Source organism: Dermacentor variabilis, chromosome 1 (assembly GCF_050947875.1).
Source record: "Dermacentor variabilis isolate Ectoservices chromosome 1, ASM5094787v1, whole genome shotgun sequence".
Taxonomy (NCBI): domain Eukaryota; kingdom Metazoa; phylum Arthropoda; class Arachnida; order Ixodida; family Ixodidae; genus Dermacentor; species Dermacentor variabilis.
The window spans coordinates 77,965,532-77,987,679 of NC_134568.1; the positions used below are offsets into that span (position 1 = coordinate 77,965,532).

A 22,148-nucleotide genomic window follows, 5' to 3' on the forward strand; every position below is an offset into this window, starting at 1 on the left:
TCTTGCAGTGTACAGCCCTGCTTACTTCAACTGAAACAATGGGGACAGTTACAGGAAGGACAAAATCAATGCAGGGGAGGTGTTCTGTAGGAGTCCACCTGGTGGACTGTCCATTTCGGCCGCTGCCGCTTGGCTGGGGCCACTCGTATCCTCCTCGCTCGTACAGCTGCATCCAATCAGCAGCAGCCGAAATGGACAGTCCACTAGGTGGGCTCTTGCAGAATACCCCCCCCACCCCCCCTAGGTGTCTGGCTATAGCAATTGTGGAGACAGCCAAGAACTATATCAATGCTAAAGACCGCCTTGCTGCTATTTTAGTTGCTAGAAAACTGGTTATTTTTATAGATGTTGTTAATACAAAGAGCCTTAACTTTTAACCAACTAAAGATTTTTCAAAATAAGAAATTGTATATTTAGTTCAGCAAAATTTTGCAGATATTCTGGTTTTGTCATTTATATTCACGCAAAACATTAATACATTAAACTTGTTAAAAGGCTGTCTCAATAGGCAGCATGCTCCAAAGAGATGGTGACGTTGCACTGGTAGCATGCTGTCGAAGCACCTTGTGAGCTACTATTTGTAGCAGACAATGGCAAGTGAAGGCAGTGTGTGCTGTAAACGAAGCTGTCTTCACAAACTGTTGCATGAATGCAAATAAATACCATGCCTATGTCCTGATATGTATAACAATATGCTTACTGTTGCTGTGATGGCTCAATAAGGACTGAAAGTGAGCTTACACCAAACTACAAGAGTCAGTCAAAGGAAAACCTCAAATGTATTTTAAAAAATTATTGTACGCATCTGGCAGAAAGCTGTATATTACTTTTTGACATGATCTCCTTCACGCTCAATTCAAGCTTGCCAGAGCTTACGAAGTGCCTTTATTTCCATAAAAAAAATCGTTTGGGAGTGCGTGCAACCACTCGTGCACCGTGTGGCATACCTATATATCCAAACGAAAATACTTGTTGCCTAGAGCTTTCAGAGGTCCGAACATATGGAATTTGCTCGGGGCAAGGTCTGGTGGATGAGCAGGACACTCAAATTTCATGTCTGTTATTGCAACTGTTGCACAGACAGTATGAGGCCGTGCATTGTCATATTGCAACAAACCACCTGCTGGCAGCAATCTATAGCGTTTCGATTTGACTGCAGGCCGAAGATAATGTTTTAGGAGGTCAGTGTATGATTCACTAGTAATAGTGGTCCCTCGCAACATGTACTGCTCCAAGATGCCTTTTTCATCCCAAAAGGGGGTCAGGTCAGCATAGCCTTCCCTACTGATGGCTGTGTTCAGAAATTTTGGTTTAGGTGATGAGAAATGGCACCATTTCTTACTCTCTTCGTTTCCGAACAGTGGTAGTAGTAAACTGGTATCATTCGCAGTGATGATTCTTGCAAAGAAAACATCCACTTTTTGCCCAACACACCGTAGAATTTGTTCACAGGCATCAACACGTTGCAGTTTCAATTCAAGAGTCAGCTGCCGGGGCACCTATCTTGCAGACACTGGAATCTGAGCGCATCATGCACATGTGGTATGCTGAACCACGGCAGATGTTTAGACTTGCTGCAATGTCATCCAGCGTCACTTGACTTTTCCATCATGATGGCTCAAATGGTTGCAATATTTTCTGGAGTCGCAACGGGGTGTGCCCGACCTGGACGAGGAGCATCAGCCATGAACATCACACTGTTTGCGAATTTGTGACTCCATTCATAGACTTGCCGCTATGACACACACGCATCGCCATACTGGACATTCATTCTACGATGAACTTCAATAGGCTTTATTATCACATCTACCCCGATGCCTTCACACCAAGCTGCAAAACATGCCATGTGCCACGTACAGATCTCGACCACATTATCTGGGCATGCCCTGCAGCACCACATCATCAAACAGCACCAATCCTCCATTCAGAATCACCATGCCCGAGCAATGGGAGGCCATGCTGCTCAGCGAATGCTTGGAGGATCAAATCTGGGTAGTCCGGATGGCCGATGCCACCAAGACTCAAGTTCTGGATGCCGCCTGAGGAAGGGAGGCTACGGTGGGGCTAGTCTCGCCAGCCCCCCACCTTCCCTGATCCCTGCAAGGACTTTGAATAAAGTTTCTCTCTCTCTCTCTCTATCTCTCTCTCTCTCTCTCTCTCAATTGGCTTCACACCTAAACTATGAAGAAACCAAACCAAGTAACAGAATGCTGTTCGTCCCTGGGGCAAGTTGCCAGTGGGGTGGCCATTCTTACACTGTTCCTATGCCAATGTTTCTGGATGGATGGATGGATGTTATGAGCATCCCCTTTGGAACGGGGCGGTGGGTTGCGCCACCAAGCTCTTGCTATTATACTGCCTAATGTCCTACCTAGGTTAAACAATAAAAAAAAGAAAAAAAAAAACACAATGAAATACCCCACCCAAATTTTCTTATCCCCTATTTCGAACTGTGCTTTTGTACGTCTCCGTTTTTTTTTTTTTGTCATTTCCCTACTTTTCTTCCACCAATCCTCTAATTGGCTCTTACTAATGCCTATTGCGGACCTGTTTACTTTTCCACTGCTCTCGCTGAACCCAAGTGCTTCAAGGAGGCCAGTGGCGCCTAAATCGACCGCTGGGTAGACGTCTTCACATTCCAATAAAACATGCTCCATAGTCTCCCTAGCTTTACTGCAGCAAGCACATGCTTCTTTCGTCTTATATCTCACTTTATAGGTGCGTGTTCTAAGGCATCCCGATCTTGCTTCGAAAAGTAATGAGCTTCCCTTTGAGTTCTAAATTGTTTCTTTCCCGATTTCTTTTTTTCCTCTTAAGTAGTTACTCATGGCAGGTTTCTTTTCCATTGCCGCCACCCATGAGATTATTTCAGCCTCTCTGACTTTCCACTTGACCTTTGTTGCTGTGTTGCCCACCCTACAGGCTGCAAACTTGCTGGTAAGCTTCCTAGTTCTTTTCCTCCACTGTGAATCAATGTTTTTTTTGTACAAATACCTTAACACTCTCCCAGCCCATTTACTTTCTTCCATATTCCTCAATCGTTCTCATAATCAATTTTACTGTGAGCTTCCCTCACTTCAAAGCTAGTCCAGCCCATATCACCCTGCACAGCTTCATTTGTAGTCTTCCCGTGAGCGCCCAATGCGAGGCGACCCACTGACCTTTGGTTCCCATCGAGTCCTGATTGTACCCCTGATTTAAAGCAAACAACCACATTTCCAAAAGTCCTGGAACCATTACACCTTTCCCTTACACCTGCATGATGCTGCCACCTAGTGAACAACCGGCGCACTGTTAGGAACACGTCTGCCAATGTACAGGCTACAGCTGCCATCTTTTGCATTTTTGTTACACATTTGCAGTTTTCATTTGACTAACTTGTATTTGCAGTGCGAGCCTTCTTGGCTGTGTCTAGCTGCTTGCACAGCTTGATCTCTCTTGCAAATAATTAAGTATGGGTCATAATGAGACAATTTGCCATAGGCCACAGTTCTGTTTACACCATTAAATTGATTTTTTGAAGTCAATGAGCTAAAATGCATGCACATAAATAAAAAGGTCTCAATCATGGTTGCATATAAACAAGGTAGGAGCAAGAACCTTTAACACTGTGGCACTGGGTGTGTGGGTAAAGAATTTCATTGCTCATACTGACGACCATTCAAAACAGTCTTTTCCCAGGGGTGGTATCCACAGCACAGATACTTGTCCATTTTTCGTAACCCATCATTCACTGTAGATACCAAGCCAATGAACTATGAACTCGCCCAAGCTTCAGAACTTTTTCACTGTGCTAAGGGCAGTGTTAATGCTATATGCTGTCGATTAGTGGTTGCATAAATTAGTGCACAAGAATTAAGACTAATCTTTCTTCAGACTCATCCACTGTACATGACCATATATGCACTTCATGAGTATTTCAGCAATGGGAAAAAGACTAAAGAATGAAACGTTTAGACAGGTCACATAGCATTAAGGGGGCCTTGAACCACTTGTTATCGAAGTCAAGAAATGCATTGCAAGTTAAATTAGACTATTCTAAGAAATACCTTGCCGCAAGAAGTTCTTCAATGCGTTCAGCAGAAGCGGAGTTATTGGCAATCAAACATACTGTTCATGGTGCTTCTGTTCCTCTTTCAATGATTTGCACTGTGAAGGCTACAGTGGAGCGGGGTGTACCCACAACGCTCTGCCTACTGAACATCATCGTGGTGCACAGTTCGAATTTGATTTTGGATGTTCACATAGATGCCACTATTTCCGATTCCGGCACCTACGACGTGCCAAACACATTTGTCCTCAGCAAGCTGCAGTGCGCTCAGCCAGTGGACTTGTTGCAGCACCCCACAACGGCCACGGCATCTATGCAACGTAGCAGGCCGATACTATGTGCAACTGCAGCATTTGCTTTGTGCATGACAGGGCTAGAGTGCACGCTCGCACTCAAATGCTCCTGTCTGCCTGTGCTACATGGTGTGGACCGGCTTTGTCCTGTACCAGCTTGAACGACGAATAGTAGCCACATCCAACTTAAATTTTGAAGTGCTACCATAGCTCAATACAAAGCGAAGTCTGCAAAGGCATCTAACCAGGAGCAGATAGTGAGCGTGTGCTGGCAAGTGTGTGTGTGGTTTGACCTTAAGTTTCGTCTGGTTCGAGGCTAGTTGAGTGTTCAAAACTAGTAAAAAATTAGCAGGATGCGATGACTACAACACCAACAAGCAGGGTGGCCAAAGTTTAATTCCTGCATGGATGGCCGGGGCCAAACGTGAGCAGATGTTAGTCTGCTTCTTCCAGAAGTATGCAATTATCAAAATTAGAAAGAGTTTTGCTTACTTAAGTCTGTTTCTTAAACTGCATCAATAAGCATACACAGTAACAATAGAAAGAAGCGCGCTGATGCAAACACCCTAGACTGATGTCAGCTATTGGCCAATAGCAGCCGCGTATGGGAATACAGCGTGCTGCAAGGCATACGAAATTTTGGTTGTCCTTATTTTGGTTGCCTATAGGGTGAGTGGTGGTGCCACAAGGTTGTCCAGGTCTGTACATGCTATGCATTAAATATCAATAAAATATGTGCCTGCTTGAGGCTTTGCCACTACTATTTAGGGATGGATTTCTGGATAGAATACAGGTGTCACAAAATATATTTCAGATCTTGCCTTTTTCTGAGAAAATCTTTTAGAGCTTGCTTCTGTTCCATTTACAGAGTTGTGAAAGTTATGGTTCTTATGAACCAAAGGCTTCTGTATTACCCAAATACAAAGCCAACCAATTTAGAGGCTGTTATTCCGTTTAATCGATATCTATTCAGATTTTACTGCATTGTGTCAGACCACACTGCACATAAGTGGCAAGCAACATTGTAGCCATCTTGCAATAAATAGCCAAATCACAGCAGTCTTTCTAAAAACACTCATTTATTGCTGTGCAACATCACAGATCTGTCACCGATATATACTTCCCAATTCTGTCAGACATAAAAACTTGCATTAGCTCGTGCACAAGTGTGTCTACTCTTGGCCCAAATTCGGATACTAGGAAGCAAAGACCTAAGCACAAGAACACCAACGTGCCTATAAATTTGATTTGGCTTTATTCTTCATTGAAAGTTCATGTTCCCATGCTCGATCATTCATACAACGGCCACTGACATGTGGAAGGCTCCATATCAAACACATGTAATGTTGCACAACAATGAACAAATGTTTAGGAAGAATGCTGCGATTTGGTAGTTCTTATGCTTTGCAAAATGACTAGCATGTTCCTTGCCACTTACGTTTGGTGCAGACTAGGCACCTTCTTTGCTTCTTTATATAACGTTAGTTGCAAGTTCCTGCTTCTCTTGAGTCTACCTTCTTGTGTCCCATCTAAGGTGTGCACTTGTTAGAACTAGCCCAGTAACATGTTCTAATACACTTGTAATAGAGCTCTGCAAGCGTTCTTACACCATCTAATGGCTGTTCAAAATGAAATTGAATGTGCCAGAAACCATAATCTGATTATGAGGCACGCAGTAAGGATGACTCTGGATTAATTTTGACCACCTGGGGTTCTTTAACATTGTTGGGACCTTGGAAGTTCTTAAAAAACATCAATTTATTTTCCACAGAAACTTATGCCTTTTCATAGGCAAACTGTGCAAACTTAATGGTTTATGAGGCTTACAGTGTGCAATCCCACTTCCAGATTGATAAATACAAGGATGCAAGCAATGTAGATAGAATTCATGCTAATATCCACACCTGACATTGCCAATAGCATCTTCTTACGGGCACCATAGGGAATGCATAGCTGTTGGAGATCACAGTCCGTCATGTGGAGGAATGTCTGGAGGTCAATCTGCAGTAAAACGATGGCATGGTTACCACACAGAAACACAGGATGATGAAAGCTCTGTGCATGAGGAGCACAATGTTGCTTGAATTTTTTAAAACAGTTTGTTAGAACTGAACTATTTGAAAAATGAGAAAATACGTACACTCATTTCAGGAATGCTAGTGCATCCCATCTTAGTTCATATGCCGAAAAGAAATTTGCTGTTGTAGATCAACATACCTCTGCTGTTGTAGAGCAACATTTCCTTCTGTTTAATTCAGTTTGCTGAATGTTTAGCTTCGATAAAATTGTATGCAAGTGAAATATGCTACTGACTCAAAACCAGTTCTGTGTAAAACTTCTTGCAGCACCTTGTCCCAAGGTGTCCCAAGGCAACTTTAGCCAAGGTTTCAAAAGATGCCAAAGCACTCTAGGGGAATACAGACAAATGCATGTTGTTGGCTATAGTATGGTGCAAGCCACATCTTGTTCTAGAAGCAATCAGTGATCACAAGTTCATTCAGTTTAATTATCAATTTAGCACTAATTTCCAGAAGAAAGTAATCCAGCAAAAATATATTGCAGACTAATCTAAAGCAAATATCTCTGCAATCGGCAAGTTTTGTAACGTTTCCTTGTCACCTTTAGAGCATGACTTTAGAAGCAGTTCTGTTGAGGAAAACTGGTCACTAAGCATATAATTTTGTGCGTAGGGGATATGTTTATCCCAAAACTTTGTATTTGTCCCAGCCTGAAAAGCCCTTGGTTTACCCGGCATTTTAAATGCTTAACAGGAAGAAAAAAACTCGCTTACCGCACTGCTATGCATAGTAACAAGGCTGATGCCTGGGCTAAGTACAGAGATATTGCACGTCTTTGTAAAGCTAAAATAAAAACTTTTAAGGAGTCATTCTTCAATACCACACTACCAGGAATTCTAAAAGCTAATCCCAAGCACTTCTGGAAAATAGTTAACCCTGGAAAGTCTAGAACTCTGCCTAACTTACAGGATGCAGGCCAGCAGCTCTCCCCCGTCAAGACCACTAACCAACTCAACAAGTCATTTGCCAACGTGTTTACTACTGAAAAGAACATGCCCCAATCATGTATCTTGCCTCATTCTCATCTCTGTGTTAGTATGCCGGATGTGGCTGCGACTCCTGAGGGAGTTTTAAAGGCCATACACCGTCTTCATAATAAATTGAGTCCTGGTCCTGATGGAATATGCAATAAATTACTAAAAATTAATGCTCCACACTCATCCGCTTTTCTGTGTGTGCTTTTTCAGCAATCTATAGGATACAGTATCCTGCCCCAAGACTGGAAACTCGCGCACGTCATTCAGATAAAAAAAAAGACAATTGTGACGACTGCAGTAACTACAGACTGGTATCATTAACGTCAATATCATGCAAAATCCTTGACCACATTCTGTACAATAACATCACGCAACACTTGGTAAATAACAATCTGCTTTTTCCGAATCAGCATGGCTTTCAGCGAGGGAAATCCTGTGAAATGCAGCTCTTCGAACTCGTCACACATATTCACTCTTATTCACTCATTAGGTCAAGTTGATGCTGTGTTCATAGACTTTTCTAAAGCATTCGACTGGGTTCCTCATCACTGCCTACATGTAAAACTTCGAACTTTTAATCTTAATGAAAACATTTTAGGTTGGATTCACAATTTCTTAACTGATAGATTGCAGGCTGTCTTACGTGATAACATTGTCTCATCACCTACTGCTGTTAAATCTGGAGTTCCTCAGGGGTCTTAGGCCCACCATTATTTCTTTTGTACATTAACAATCTCCCCAATAATATCTCGTTGCAAATTCGTCTTTATGCAGATGACTATCATGTATCATCAGATTAATGAACCGAACAATTATCTCCTGCAGGCTGATTTGACTACATTATCATCATGGTGTGACATCTGGCTAATGCAGATTAATGTTAATAAACCAAGGCAGTGACATTCACTACACATCACTCGAAATTATTTTCTTATAACAATGCTGCCATTGAGCCAGTAAGTAAGCTTAAATACCTTGGTGTCATGTCAACTAAACATGGAATCAGCACATAGAATACATCACCAGCAAGGAAAGTAAAACACTAGGACTAATACGTAAAACACTACATAGCTGCGCCTGACAAAGCTTCTGGTGTACAACACTAGTCAGACCGCAACTGGAATATGCCTCTATTTGAAATCCGCATCAGGCTTACTTAACGCAGTCACTGGAATCATTACAGAATCATGTGATTCGTTTTATAACAAGCAACTACACACACAACAGTACTACACACCTTCGAAACAGCTTGAATCTTGCAACACTTCAGCAACGAAGACGCATTCTTTACTTCATTATTTCTTCAAACTACCACAGTAGTTGTACTTTCCAACTAGAAAGTATTTGCCCTGCTTCATACATCTCCCAATGTACTGATCATCCATTCAAAGTAAACCTACCCCATTGCAGGACTAACTTGTTCAAATTCTCTCCTTTGCTTTTAGCTATGAAACTTTGGAATGAACTGCAGAAAGGTGTTACGTCTATCAAAAATTCTGATGCATTTTGTGCCGCTGTATTTTCTGTATAAGCCTGCGCTTTTGTTTTTGTTCTTTGTGTTACCTGTGAGTGTGTAATAATGTTGTCCCCCCCTTTATGCAATACCCCTGTGGTCTTTAAGGGTACTGTAAATAACGTAATAAATATTTCGTATTCTGATAAATTGCATAATTACATAAGATTAATTCACCAATCGCAATACATAACTGTTAGGACAGAACTTCCTCTGCAAAAGTAGTATAGCGTTCTAGGAGACATCTAATTCAGCATTTTCTAACTTTCTAGTTATTACTTAATATTTTTTTGCATTCTAAAGAAAGCCCGCAAAATATTAAAATGTGCATGTGATATGCCCATTTGCACACTGCAATTGCAGCGCTCTGAAACGTGCCAAGTATGAATGAACTACACATTTTAGCCTAGCTAGTGCGTTACCTGGTCTGCTTATAGGTACCATGAACCACAGCAATGGAAGCAGTAAATCACTCGTCCAATGCCTGCGTCCCTGCCTTGTCAGCTCAAAATGGCCAGAACTGATGAGGGGCCCATTAAAAGAATGTGACAAGCGCAGAGCATACAATGCGCGCTAACGATTGTGTTTGCAAAGTATTACATCGCTATGTGCCGCGGAAAGGTCCGCAATTGCAATCTGAACACAGTTTTCCCTTTCCCTCACGGCTAGCACGCTCCAAGCCGGACAGTGACGTATACGTGCTCCTGCGCATACGTACTCGTGTTCACAGTGGGACGTCAATCATTGAGACAGGTGGCTTCGAGAATTATTGAAGGCAACATCTGTTATTTGCGATATCTGTTGCTTGAATTGAAAAATTGAAGTTTACAGAAATAAAACATACAAACGGAATGTCTGTGTGTTTTGTTTTACTTCGCACCGAAGCAAAAGAGATGTACTTCTGCTTCATCTGCTTGTTCCCACAATTTGGTGTCGCACGCACACACCAAAACTGATTTTCTACTGTGTTCCAGCGTGGGATCATGCTCTGTGATCCTCTTGCATCTGCCTCAGTATTTGTGTAGCACTGAATTGTACCGCTAGTCAGGTGTCCTCATGCACAGCGGGCAAAATCGTGTGCTGCGCGAAACAAGACAATCACAACAGCTCGTGCGCAGCACAAAAAAAAAGCGAGGAGAAATGAAGGCAGGACCCGTGACGTACGAGTCACGCGATCCTCGAGCTTCGGTATGGGAGAACACAGGGAAGGAATTTCACTTGCGGAGGCTAGACGGTGCGAGTGGACAGAGTGCGACTTGGCAGTGGAGCTCGCCTGCTGAAATATTTCCATCTCAACTATTAATAAGCCAATTTGGTAAGTTTCTGCGGCAGAACACTCCCTAGAGGGCACGTAACAACTTCCAGCGTATAATCAAAACTTGCTATGGGGCCTGGTAAGGGGCCCTTTAAGCGGCAGCAGACCTCACTAAATGTGCTGTACGTTCATTGTGGCATGTGCGAGCACTGCAGTTGTGGTGCTCAAGCAGGCATATTTTGATATCTTGTGGGCTTTCTTAGGATGCATAAAAATTTATTTAACAAGTAGAGCATTAGAAAATGTAGAATTAGATGTTTCCTAGAATGCCCTAAAGTTTTCTGGCTTGATGTTTTGCCCTAAATTTAATTTTTGAGATGTTGCTTTGCTATTCTTTGTTAATTATGCACTTAAGCAAAATACAAAAAATAGTGCAACTTGCTCCATACAATAGCCAACACATGCATGTGTTGCATGCGTCTCTTCCTAGAGTACTTCATATTTTTAAACCTTGGCTAAAGTTAGCTGGGATGCCCTGTATCTGCAGTGTCATGAGAAAATGAAAAGTCAAGTCACGTCACGTCTTGTCTATTTACAACATGTACAAAGTACAGTGTTGAAGGCCACCCTGGCAAGAAAGCTGTAAACATACAGCTTGACCTGTATGTTTACCTACGGCAAAAGCTAACCCTGATCCCCTTGTCCTTGGGACCATTTAAATTTAGGGACGTTTCGTGCCAAAACTACAGTCCAATTATAGATTAACACCAAGGAAAACAGAGGGGCTCGATTTTTGTTAATCACAGCCATATAAAGCCAACAGGCAAGAGACAAAATGATAACTGAAAGGCACGGAGCTTAACCAGGATTGAGCCCAGTTGGCTACCCGAGACTGGGGGAAGGGAAAATGGGAGGGAAAGATTGGGAGAAGAGAAAGCCCACCGTGGATAAAGCAAACGTAACAGCTTTCCGCGCTATATAACTGACGATCACTCAGTCCAGATCACAGACGGTGACTCAACCCGATTGCTTTCAAAATCACGTCAGCGTTTTTGTGGCCTTTTGTACCTGCAATATGCAAGGCCATGGTCCCAAGATTTTGTTAAAAGTGAACAGATTTCTATCGATCTAATATAGAGCTGTGCAGAAGTCACGTCTTTAATTTTCGAAAGATGGGCAGTAGCACAGTGGGTGTTCTATAGTCTCCTGGACACCGCAGACACTTCACTCGGTGCTATCGGCCATCCCAATCAAACATGTATATGCATTGGTGAATGCATTGCAAACACGCAATGAAACCAAGGAAAGCATAGAGAAATTAGAAATTGAAATGTAGAAAATTCGGAAAATGCAAGTGTATAGAAAGATAAGTTGTCGCCAGTGGAAGATGAACCTAGAACCTTATGAGTGCATTGCACTAAATTTCTACATTTCAGTTTCAACCACAGCTAATTACTCCTATACTTTCCTTGGTTTCAATGCCTGTTGACTTTGTAAGGTGATTAATAAAAATCGAGCCCCTCTATTTCCCTTGTTCATTCATAGCGAGGGTCTATAATCTGGCATGATGCCATTAGGTAGCAAACGAGCGTTTATTAGCCACATGCCTGCTCTCTTTTACATGACTCCACTGAGAAAAAAAAAAAAAAAAGAGGCCAGATGTTATCTGCCTGCTAGGCCCTGAGTGGCACTGGCTAACACCCTGCTTATGGAAAATGCAATTTTTCCTCTGCCAACGAACGTTGTTTCATTTTTAGATGCCAATGCTTCGCCACTCTCAGCAATTCCAAACATTCAGCACATTGCTTGCATTGAGTGTTGTATGCAATATGTCTTCGTTCGATTGACTGTGCTAATGTTATTTTGCATACATTGCGTAAATGAAATATATAATGTGCTGGCTAATTACTGATCAGCACGCAACACCTCTTTATGGCACTTAAAATGCAACTGCAACATTAAGCGTCTTGAAGATTACAAAAAGGACCTTGAAACTGAAATAGCACTAGTAGAAAGGGACAACTGCATATAAATGTGCTCTATAAGGCAAATAAAAAAAAAAAAAGGCACCCGACTTTGACATGTTAGTATTTTTCTTTTTACACCCGTTTTCATTCCAAGAATTGTTTTTTGCAGGAAGTGACTACATATACAATGAAACCTGAATATAAGTTGAAGAGGGAGCCAAGAATACTTTGCAATTATTACTTCATTATAAACGTTGTCTGTCCTCACAGCCAACATTGCCAGCTGAGGGTGGGTGTAGTGACTGGGTAAGCAGATGCAATGTACCGCCATCTGCATTAGCCCCGCATATGCCAGTTCATGCTTTTGGCAACATACTGAAGGGCAGTGGGTGAAGGAAGAGTAAATGTGGTATTTAGGGTCAACTGACTGCCTTTGAGGAAGTGCAAGGGCACGAGCCACAGCAAGAGTCAAGAAGTTCATTTGCCCATAAGTTGATTTTGACACACTTGATCACATGCTTGAAACCTGTATCTCAACATAAATTTTGCAGCAAGCCCAATCAGCTAAATGCAGAAAGCTCGACAAAGTGACCAAACCTTGCGAGAAAGCCAACCAGAATATCTCAAGAATACACTCAAAGGGGAAACAAGTGTCTGCAAAGAAGCAAAAGCATAAGAATTTAAAAAAAAAATGGGGGCAATGAAACAATGAGATCCAAGGGTGCAGCCTGCTACTGCAATGCAAACCCATGCAGCCTTACCTACACAAGTGCATCTGAAATGATATGCACCTGGCACTCCATTAAAGCAGTGCACTGTTGTCCTGTTTGAATGTTTCAATGTGCAAGCAATCAGCAAAACGTGCACACACACAGGCTCTGGTGCATGCATGGCCTACTACAGGAATGCATGCCAATGAAGGTCCACCCGTACATCATTGTGATGAGGTGGTCCATTTTATCATAAGGTAAAGGTTCATCATACATTAGTTTGTTGTGACAGTACAGTAAATGCTCGCTTTAAAGGGACTGACAACTGGCCAGAATGTGTTGCAAGTCGTTGATGGAAACGAAATGACCCCGATTTATAGTGACAGAATCCAGTATGGTGTTTGAAATTTAAGTAAGAATTATAGTAATATTAAATTCACTGAGTCTCAAAAAACCAGTAAGTGGCAGGACCTGGCGGTGAGATCTTGGTACTTCAGATGTATTTTATGAGATTACTGTACATAAGTCGACGATTTTTAAGTACATCATAATTATTGCTTAAAATTGCAGTTGTTGTATAATTAGACACTCGCGCATTATTCTACAATTCGGAAATCAAAAACGCACGCATGGCTAAGGCAACACGCTGAACTTCGTATTATGTGTAAAGGCGTTTCGTTTTCTATGTAACTGGTTAAATACCAAAGCAGTGGGACAGGAAACCACGAAAACATGTAGCTATCATTGCAGAAATCATTTAACAATTTGGAAAACATGAGCCACAGGGACATCGATTTGATAAAGAAAATCTTACTTTGTTACAGCACGGCCACACTCTGATGCCTCCCACTAATGCCGGCGTATAATTGCTGTCATGCTCACCTATCACCGTTATCAGCATGCTTCCAGTAAACGACTGCATCCTCACTGTAGATCGAAAAATTCCGATAAAAAATGTTCCACGGCATTTTCCACATTAGCACTTCATGATTAGACACTGACCGGTAAGCTTTCCATTGCACTATAAAGAAATGGGTACCATGAAAACTGGTTGTCAGTCCCTTTAACGAAGCCATCAGGGCAGAAAATGAACTTTGTCAAAAGCAGTACTTCATTAAAAGTGGAAACACTAAAGCAGCCATATCAATGCTGGAGGTACACTTCAATTGCTCAGGAGCTCCTAAAACGTATAGAGAAATGAAACCGTGCTTCATACTTGCGATGCAACAGCATTTTACTGTGGAACGAGGAAAGATGCAAGTAGCATCTGCCGAGCATTTATTCCAAGTCAGTCTTCTAAAGCTTTTACAAGCCTCATAAGGTCCTGTTCGCTGCTACAGCAACCTCCTTCATTCTTAAGTACATGAAGAATGGTTAGAGTCTCCGACATTGAGGGGACTTCATGAGGTTCTTCATTTGCTGCAATGTTCTCGTCAACTTTGTCACCCAACACTATGTATATTATTTCTGTGTGCATGGCAGGAGCAAACACCAGGAGCATTTGAGTCGGTAAGCATGTAAGACACGAGGGAGTCCTCAGGGTCTGGTGCAAGTAGCATGCAAGAACCACGCACCCTTTTCGCTCATGCACACTCCAGAATGTTAACAGGCAAGGTTCACAGTCTCTGCTTCAGAGAGCTGTCCCACAGGAATTTCTCTCCACATTTCATACTAAACAGTTTGGCACCACCTTAATTCAAGTCACTGTAAAATGCATGCACTGGAGTTGTGACCTTAGGAAACTTTCAATAAAGCAATAATTCCAATATAGTAATTTCATTATGACGATAGTTTACTGTATTTGTTTTCCCAGTTGTCAAAAGTTTCTTCTTGCATGATAGTGCAAGCGTGGCACAGTGAACCTCCATTAATTTGATAATGGTTAATTCAAATATGTTCTCAAGTTTCAAACCCCACCCCCCTTTTCTTGCGTACTTTTACTTAAACTGAAAATTTGAGTTTTGTACATCATCTTAGGATTGAAATTAAACTCGAGAAAACTAATTCTAAATTTGCCTAGTTAGCAAAAATTTGCTTTGACTATTTATTTGTAATAAGCTCTGCACAACTATTTTATTCAGCGTGAACAGACGCTCACTGAAGAGCTGTGCGTGCACAAGCAGTAGGGGGGGATGTGCTGTGCAATGAACATTGACACCACCAGCTTTGGAAAAGTGCTGAGAAAACAAAGTCCAAGAAACTGGGCAGTTACTGGTGACAGCAGTTTAATGCAACTAGCACATAATGGAAAAAAAAAGTATCAAAAGAAATGTACTAGCCTCATTCTGCTGGAAGACATCCACATATCTGCCCAGCCCCAGGTCGCTGAACAAGTGAGGAATGTCTACTAGAGGCCTCTCCTGTGGCTGGCTGCGTGCACTAACACACTCGAAGAAGTTGCTTGCACTGAATCCTCCCTCTGCGAAAGGAATAATTGTTATTTTGCCAGGAGATGAGATTTCAAGGCAAGCTTTAGCACAGTGACTGAATGCAATAAAGAAGGATAACAGAGCCATGTATGGACATTGCCAGTACATAACTGCTGTCATTTGGATCATAGAGTTTCCTATAAAAATTACTAGGGGGAACTTTGGTGGTAGCATTCACGGGAGCTGCAAGCAAGGCAGTTCAGCCAGCATGGGAATGATTAGTACATAGATTTGCCGAAACTTCGCCCTTCTGGCTTCAAACGGCATTGCGACATTTTAATCTGGTAAGTCCTAACAAAGTATTGTGTTACATAAATGCAATAATTCACAGCAATTATGCATGTGCACGGAGTCGTATTGCCTTTCAAGAATATAAAAATAGGATTGCTTTGAAATTTAAGTCAATAAAGGCAGGTAGAGCATAGTGAATGAAGGCACAAGAAACATCAGAAGCCACAAGCATGATGATCAGACATATCCATGTACCAATGATCATTTCCATGGCAGCTGAACGATCACAGTGCCAGAGTTTCCTCAAGTAATTTTAGCAAGAAACTATGGTTGGGATGGCAGCTTTCGTATTTGCAGTATTGTAATAACTAAACTAATTTGCAGAAAGTTCCACCGATAAACACACAAACTAATATCATCCTCAGACAACGCAGGCACAATCACTTTTCAAGTCTTATTACGAACTTTTATGTTACAATTGTGAAAAAAGTTTTGTACCACTGCTTGATGCTAGAAGTATCTCCAGGTACGTGGATAAAATAACTCCTCACAGTTGATACATAAATGCTGAGGTGAATATGCAACGTTGCATTATCTATTGTCATGTTGATGCTGCATCCTGGATTTTCATGTCAACTCATGGCATTCAAAATGCACTCCACGGGTGCTTTACACTATCTCTGATGGCACAACAAAGTAGATCAAATTAGCGTCAACTTTCTCAAAAGCTAGCAACAAGAATGTGATTAAACCACTTTCTTGCAGTTCTGCGTGCTTCTGACATAATATCCAGGATGAATATCTTTCATAATCACTTCAGAGTTAACTTTGAGAAGGACTGAAGGCAATATGATATAGTTTACAAAAGGTCTCAGTAGGACCATATCCAGCAAACTACTTATCTCATCAAGTCCGAACATGACAAAGGGGCCAGAGGAAAAAGGCGATGAAGTGATTAGCAGTGGCCGAACAAGAGAAGCCTCAAGTCAGGAGTCAACGTTTCAACAAGGACAATTTGCCTTGATGAAGACAAGGCCCTTGTCATAATAGTTCCAGGCTGAGGCTTCCTTTGTTCAGCAGCCACTGTTTATCAATAATTAGTGCCCAGATAATGTGTAGGCATGCACAGAATATATTCATCCATAGAGATAAGTTTGTCCCGTTTCACGAATCAACCATTATGTCCTAAACCTTAACTATCATAAGATTGAACCACAGAGCATCATCTTAGGTAAATCAAATGCAAACAGGACAATTTAAACATGAACACAATGAATGCAAGATTTTTGGTGATGAAGCTCCTAAAAGTTCAACTGTTGCTGCCATATGAAGAATGGTGTGTCACATTAAAGTAATAACTGAGCACACTGATTCGTATTTCCCAAACTAAAGTATATTCTCCCACTTCTGCTGTTCAATTTAATCAGTTCAATTTTACTACTTTCATTTCTTGTCCGAAACAGCACACTCCCACCATAACTTGAATTAAGGGTGTGCGAATACAGAATAGTGGACTTCAAATCAAACATTGAATTGAAATAAAAAAGCAGTACATTGAATGTCACAAAACTTAGGTTTAATGCTTACAAATTTTGTGTAAGGAAAGGTGCTGCACATGCTCGGGAGTTTACAAGCACTGCATAACAAGAATGTTGCAAGGTATCAGTAACTTTGGTACCTAGGAATCAAGATTGTGTACTCATTAAAGAGAACACCAAATCAGTACGCAAGCACGATTACAGCCCAGTCCAAGATGAAGGTCTGGAAAATATTTTTCCCTCCGACGCTTAAGCAGTAGTGAAGTCATGTACTGAATATCTTACGAGATCTCCAGTTTAATAGTGGACCTGTGTTTTATGGCTATTTTTCATTGCATAGAAACTTCTTCTTTCGTGTTTTCCTCTAATACAGAAAGGTTTTCGTAGCTTTACACGCAGGTGGGTTATGCAGGTTATGGTCGGCTCATTAAAGGGGCTCGGAACCACTTTTTATCGAAGTCGAGAAATGCATTTGAAGTTAAATCGGACTATTTCAGAAAAACGTTGCCGAAAAAAGTTCTTCAATGCATTCAGCAGAAGCCGAGTTATTGTAAATCAAACATATGTTGGCGGTGCATCCGCTCCTTCAATGATTTGCACTGCGAAGGCTATGGTGGAGCAGGGTGTGCCCACAACACTCTGCCTACTGAACGTCATCATGGCTCGCATTTCAAATTAGATTTTGTATGTTCACACTGACAACTATTTCCGATTCTGGCGCCTATGATGTACCAAGTGCAGTTGTCCTCAGTAAGCCGCAGTGCGCTCAGCCAGTGGACTTGCTGCAGCACCCCACAGCAGCCGTGGTATCTACGCAATGTAGCAGACCGACGCTACATGCAACTGCAGCATTTGCTTTGTGCATGACAGGGCTAGAGTGCACACTCGTATTCATATGCTCCTGTCTGCCTGTGCTATGCGGTCTGGACCGGTTTCGTCCAGCACCAGCTTGAATGACAGTAGCCACATCCCACTTGCGGATTTTGAAGTGCTACCAATAGCTCAGTACGAAGCACAGTCTGCCAAGGCGCAGATAGGAGCAAGCGCACGCTGGCAAGCGAGCATGTGGTGTTTGAGGCTAGTCGAGTGTTCAAAACTAGTCGAAATTAGCGGGATCTGATGGCTACAACACCAATAAGAAGGGTGGCCAAAGTTTAATTCCTATGCAGGCGGCCGCGGCCAAGTGTGAGCAGATGCACGGCCGCTCGATGCAAAGCAAGGTGCGGCCAGCTACATCGCGCCGCGGACAATAGGCGGGCACGTCTCGGCCGAGTTTACAGTTGCGACCGCTTTTCATGGTGAGGGCGCCACTCTTCGGGGATGCTTTCGCGACTTCGCACCGAGGCTAAGCGGGCGTTGGTTCTCGCGTCAGAACGTGTTTGCCTCGTGCGCTATGCACTAATCTCGTGCTTTTTCGTGTGCGTATGTGTGAGCAAGTTGGTTCGCATCAGAACGTGTTTGCCTCGTGCGATATGCATTAATCTCGTGCTTTTTCGCGTGCGTGTGTGTGAGCAAGTCGGTTCGCGTCAGAACGTGTTTGCCTCGTGAGATATGCATTAATCTTGTGCTTTTTCGCGTGCGTGTGTGGGAGCAAGTTTGCCTGTGCTTGCTGTGCTTTGTTAAGGCTCTTCAGTGTGCGTGTGTGGGAGCAAGTTTGCCTGTGCTTGCTGTGCTTTGTTAAGGCTCTTCAGTGTGCGTGTGTGCCGTAGCCAGCCTCGTTCATGTGGCGTGATGCCGCGCAACTGGTGTGTGCCACTCTGCGACGCAAATGCCAAAAAGAACCCGACTGAAATATCACGAGTTCCCCTGCGACTTGGAGCGTCGAGAAGCGTGGCTAAATATACCTCTCGCCAAGGAGTGTCTGGAAAAGGAAGCAAGTGGGAACCGAGCGGCATGTCTCTGGTACGTCCGCTGCGCTTTACAGAAAGTGACTATAAAAAGAACACGAAACTTAGGCTCCTGCTTCCGAATGCGGTACCGACCGTGTTTTGCAATTATCCGCAGTACCTGCAAAAAGAGAATATGCAGCCCAAAAAACGTCATCGAATAAACTTTACTGATCACACAGTAGTTGAAGCAAGCGATAATTGCAACAGCTCAGGAGAAAGCCCCAACATCGAAAGTGCCTTGCAGTTTCTCAGCGACGAGGTGGAAGCTCTAGTTCCAGAGACTGCCTTAGAATCATGCTCTGAACGTAGTTTTTCTGTTGATCAGGCCTGCCAAATTACATTAGATATTGTGGACGCCCTAGAACAGTCAAAGAAAGCAGTCAAGAGATTGAAAAAAAAAAGTTGCCCGTCAAGGAGAAGAGTTGAAAAAATTGCAGTCCAAACGGGACGAAATGAAAAACCGCCTCTTAGTTTATGAAAACAACAATGAAATTCAGTCCTTTGTTCAGGTATTACAAAGAGCGGAAAAAGGAGACAAAGCTGCTGTTTTTATCAGCAACCATGTGGCCACTTCAGGGGGAAAAAAGCCTGCCTACAATGAAAGAATCCTGCAGGAATGTGTTTTATGGAAAGCATGCTCAAATAAAGGGTATGAGCATGTTCGAAGCAGAGGTCTTTTGAAGCTTCGTTATAAGGGGCGCACTCCTTAGATAACCTCTAGCATCACTCAGTATGCTTCGTTTTCATGAGAAACAATCTACTGATGATTATTTGCAATTATAAGCGTTTTTATTTCATCTAAGTTAGTTTGCATTACTTGAGAAACTCTGTACAAGTTCTCCCTATGTAAAGTTTTTACTTTGCGTACGTGTTCACAAGAAGTGAATAAAAGTACTGATAGATTGCTTCACGCAGAACCTCTCGATGGAATTGCAACACCTGGTCGTGCATCGTACAGGCAGCCGTCAAGGATAGCGTTAAGGCGTATTTGAGAACAGATTTCCACCCCTGTGACAATCCGTTGGCGTTTGTGGCATAATCAGCACTTCCAATGACGACTGAAAAGATTTTGTCTGCAATTTCCAAATATAAAACGCATTTACGCCTTGACTGGAGTGGAGATCGCGCATGCCGACGCAGCCGTGAAGGCGCTATCAGCAGCTATCCCCGAGCAGTGGCGCCGCAGCGGGCGCACGGAGAACTAGGCCCGAGACGCCGTTCAGGCGCGACGCAGCGGGTCGCACCTTGTGCTTTTGAATCGAGCGGCCGTGGCAGATGTTAGTCTGCTTCTTACAGAAGTACACAATTATCGACATTCGAAAGCACAGTTTCGCTTACTTCAGTCTGTTTATTAAACTGCGTCAATAAATACACAGTAACAATAGGAAGAAGCGCACTGATACAAACACCCTTGATTGAAATCAGCTATTGGCCAATAGCGGCCGGGTATAGGAATCTACTATAAAGTTAAACCTTGATATAACGAACTTCAATATAATAAAATTCTCGATATAACGAAGTATTTAACTTTTCATAACCTTTTGTCCATAGAACACGTAATTAGAACCTCAATATAACTAAGTGTGTTTGTATGAGATTTCAATATAACGAAATTTCGCTTCCGCAGCAAAGGAATGCCGAGACACTAAAAGGAAACTTCCACGGTCAGATGGTCAAATGATTGAATTTCAAATGGCTTCTTGCAAACACACCACTCAAATTGTACTTGGCGCGCCAAGAGTGATCACCGAAGTGAAGCCGCATCATGTTCCGTGTAAAGTCCAAGTATGATAAGGTCCCATTGCACACCGCACGCTTTGTGCTTTAGGTGCGAGTGAAAGTGTGTGAGGATGAGAAAAAAGATGGTGGCTTCACGCACAAGTGCTGCCTCCCCACACAAGCAAAGAGAAAGAGGGGGAGGGGAACAAGCACTTGGTAATGCGATCAAGCGTGCGAGAGGGGCGAGGCAGGGGGAGGGGGCATTTAGTTGGCGCACGTCTCAGCCATGGCTGTGCATGGCCGTAAGCACGGCTGAGTGCATATGCAGCTGTGGACCCTGCTTTAGAGGTAATCTGCTGCGTACGCAAAGAGTGGGCGTGCTGAGACGGCATAGCATCATGTAAGCCATCTTCCAGCGTGTCGTCCCAGTGCGGGCGACTATCAGCCCTGGGGGCTGATGCATGCGAAAGCGTGGCTGGCTTTGCTTAATTCGTACCGCTGATGTGAAGATATCATCAATGTGACATGAAACCGTATAGTTCGTCGCTGACTCCCAACTTCGTCAAAATAAATTGTTTCCTCATTCAAATCTACTTTTTTTTACTGCCCGATAATGTGGAATTTCTATGGCCCCTTCCCACGTAAGAGAAATCGATCGGCAACTACTTATTTGCATAAAAGGTTGAATTTGATTACAAAAAAAAATTTCGATATAACAAAGCAGATTGCCGATTTTTACCTACTTCGCTATATCAAGATTTAACTGTATTATGAAATAAAGCGTCTAGAAAAGAGTGAGGAGCAGGCTTCTGTTCAAAAGAGCGTTTGACAGAAAAGTGATTTTGCACTCTGCTTAAGAGATCCAAGTGCCGTACATGACTGCGAAATTTGGCAGAGATGTTCACAGCAGCGCATGCTATCCACAGACTGTTCATGAAGCCCGAGGGGTGGTTCAGGGCCCAGTAAGGTCGAGCTGCACAACAGACGAAAGCACAGACCATGCACCACATGGCTTAATCACCACTTCATGCTGTGACCAACATTGCGCTGTGCTAGCCGACCGCAGTTACACCGACAGCAAAGTGTAGGGGCTTTTTCACAGTCAGGTTCAGTATCATTTGTCACCTGTCAAAGGTTCTGAAAACTGGAGAGCTACAGCAAACTTACACTAAACACATGTAGAGGCACATGTAATGTGGTGGTACCAGTAAAGGTTAGCAGTGTAGTTTACGAGGTTGGAAGTTATACACTAGGAAATATGGAAACTAAGAAAAGAGCAGATATGTTCCTGTTGCTGCTGCTTTAGAAACTAATGTGCAGCACAGCAGCGGAATTTTAGAGCGCAGCTCTTTGGCACCAGTTCCAATGTTACGCGGCACTGGCACCGTCAGCCTTGCACTCCTGCTGCCATCTTCTGCCCCTTCCTGCGCCCAGCGCCGTTGTGACTCTCGCCGCTACTGACCACACCATCCTCGCTGTCTTTTCTCCCGCTGTCGCA

At 42.9% G+C, this 22,148-nt stretch overlaps 1 protein-coding gene across 3 annotated transcripts in view; it reads right to left on the minus strand.

Moving 5' to 3' along the window:
* Positions 1 to 22,148, minus strand: part of BicC (protein bicaudal C) — a 161,485-nt gene that overhangs the window by 3,839 nt on the left and 135,498 nt on the right. For 2 of the 3 annotated variants that reach the window (XM_075690386.1, XM_075690379.1), the window contains exons 17-18: positions 15,124 to 15,263; positions 6,249 to 6,345 (exon numbers count right to left, since the gene is read on the minus strand). In XM_075690386.1, the coding sequence (XP_075546501.1) occupies positions 6,249 to 6,345; positions 15,124 to 15,263 (237 nt within the window). Of the gene's footprint in view, positions 1 to 1,374; positions 1,666 to 6,248; positions 6,346 to 15,123; positions 15,264 to 22,148 lie in introns of those variants that run through there. The other variant, XM_075690393.1, reaches the window with a different exon arrangement.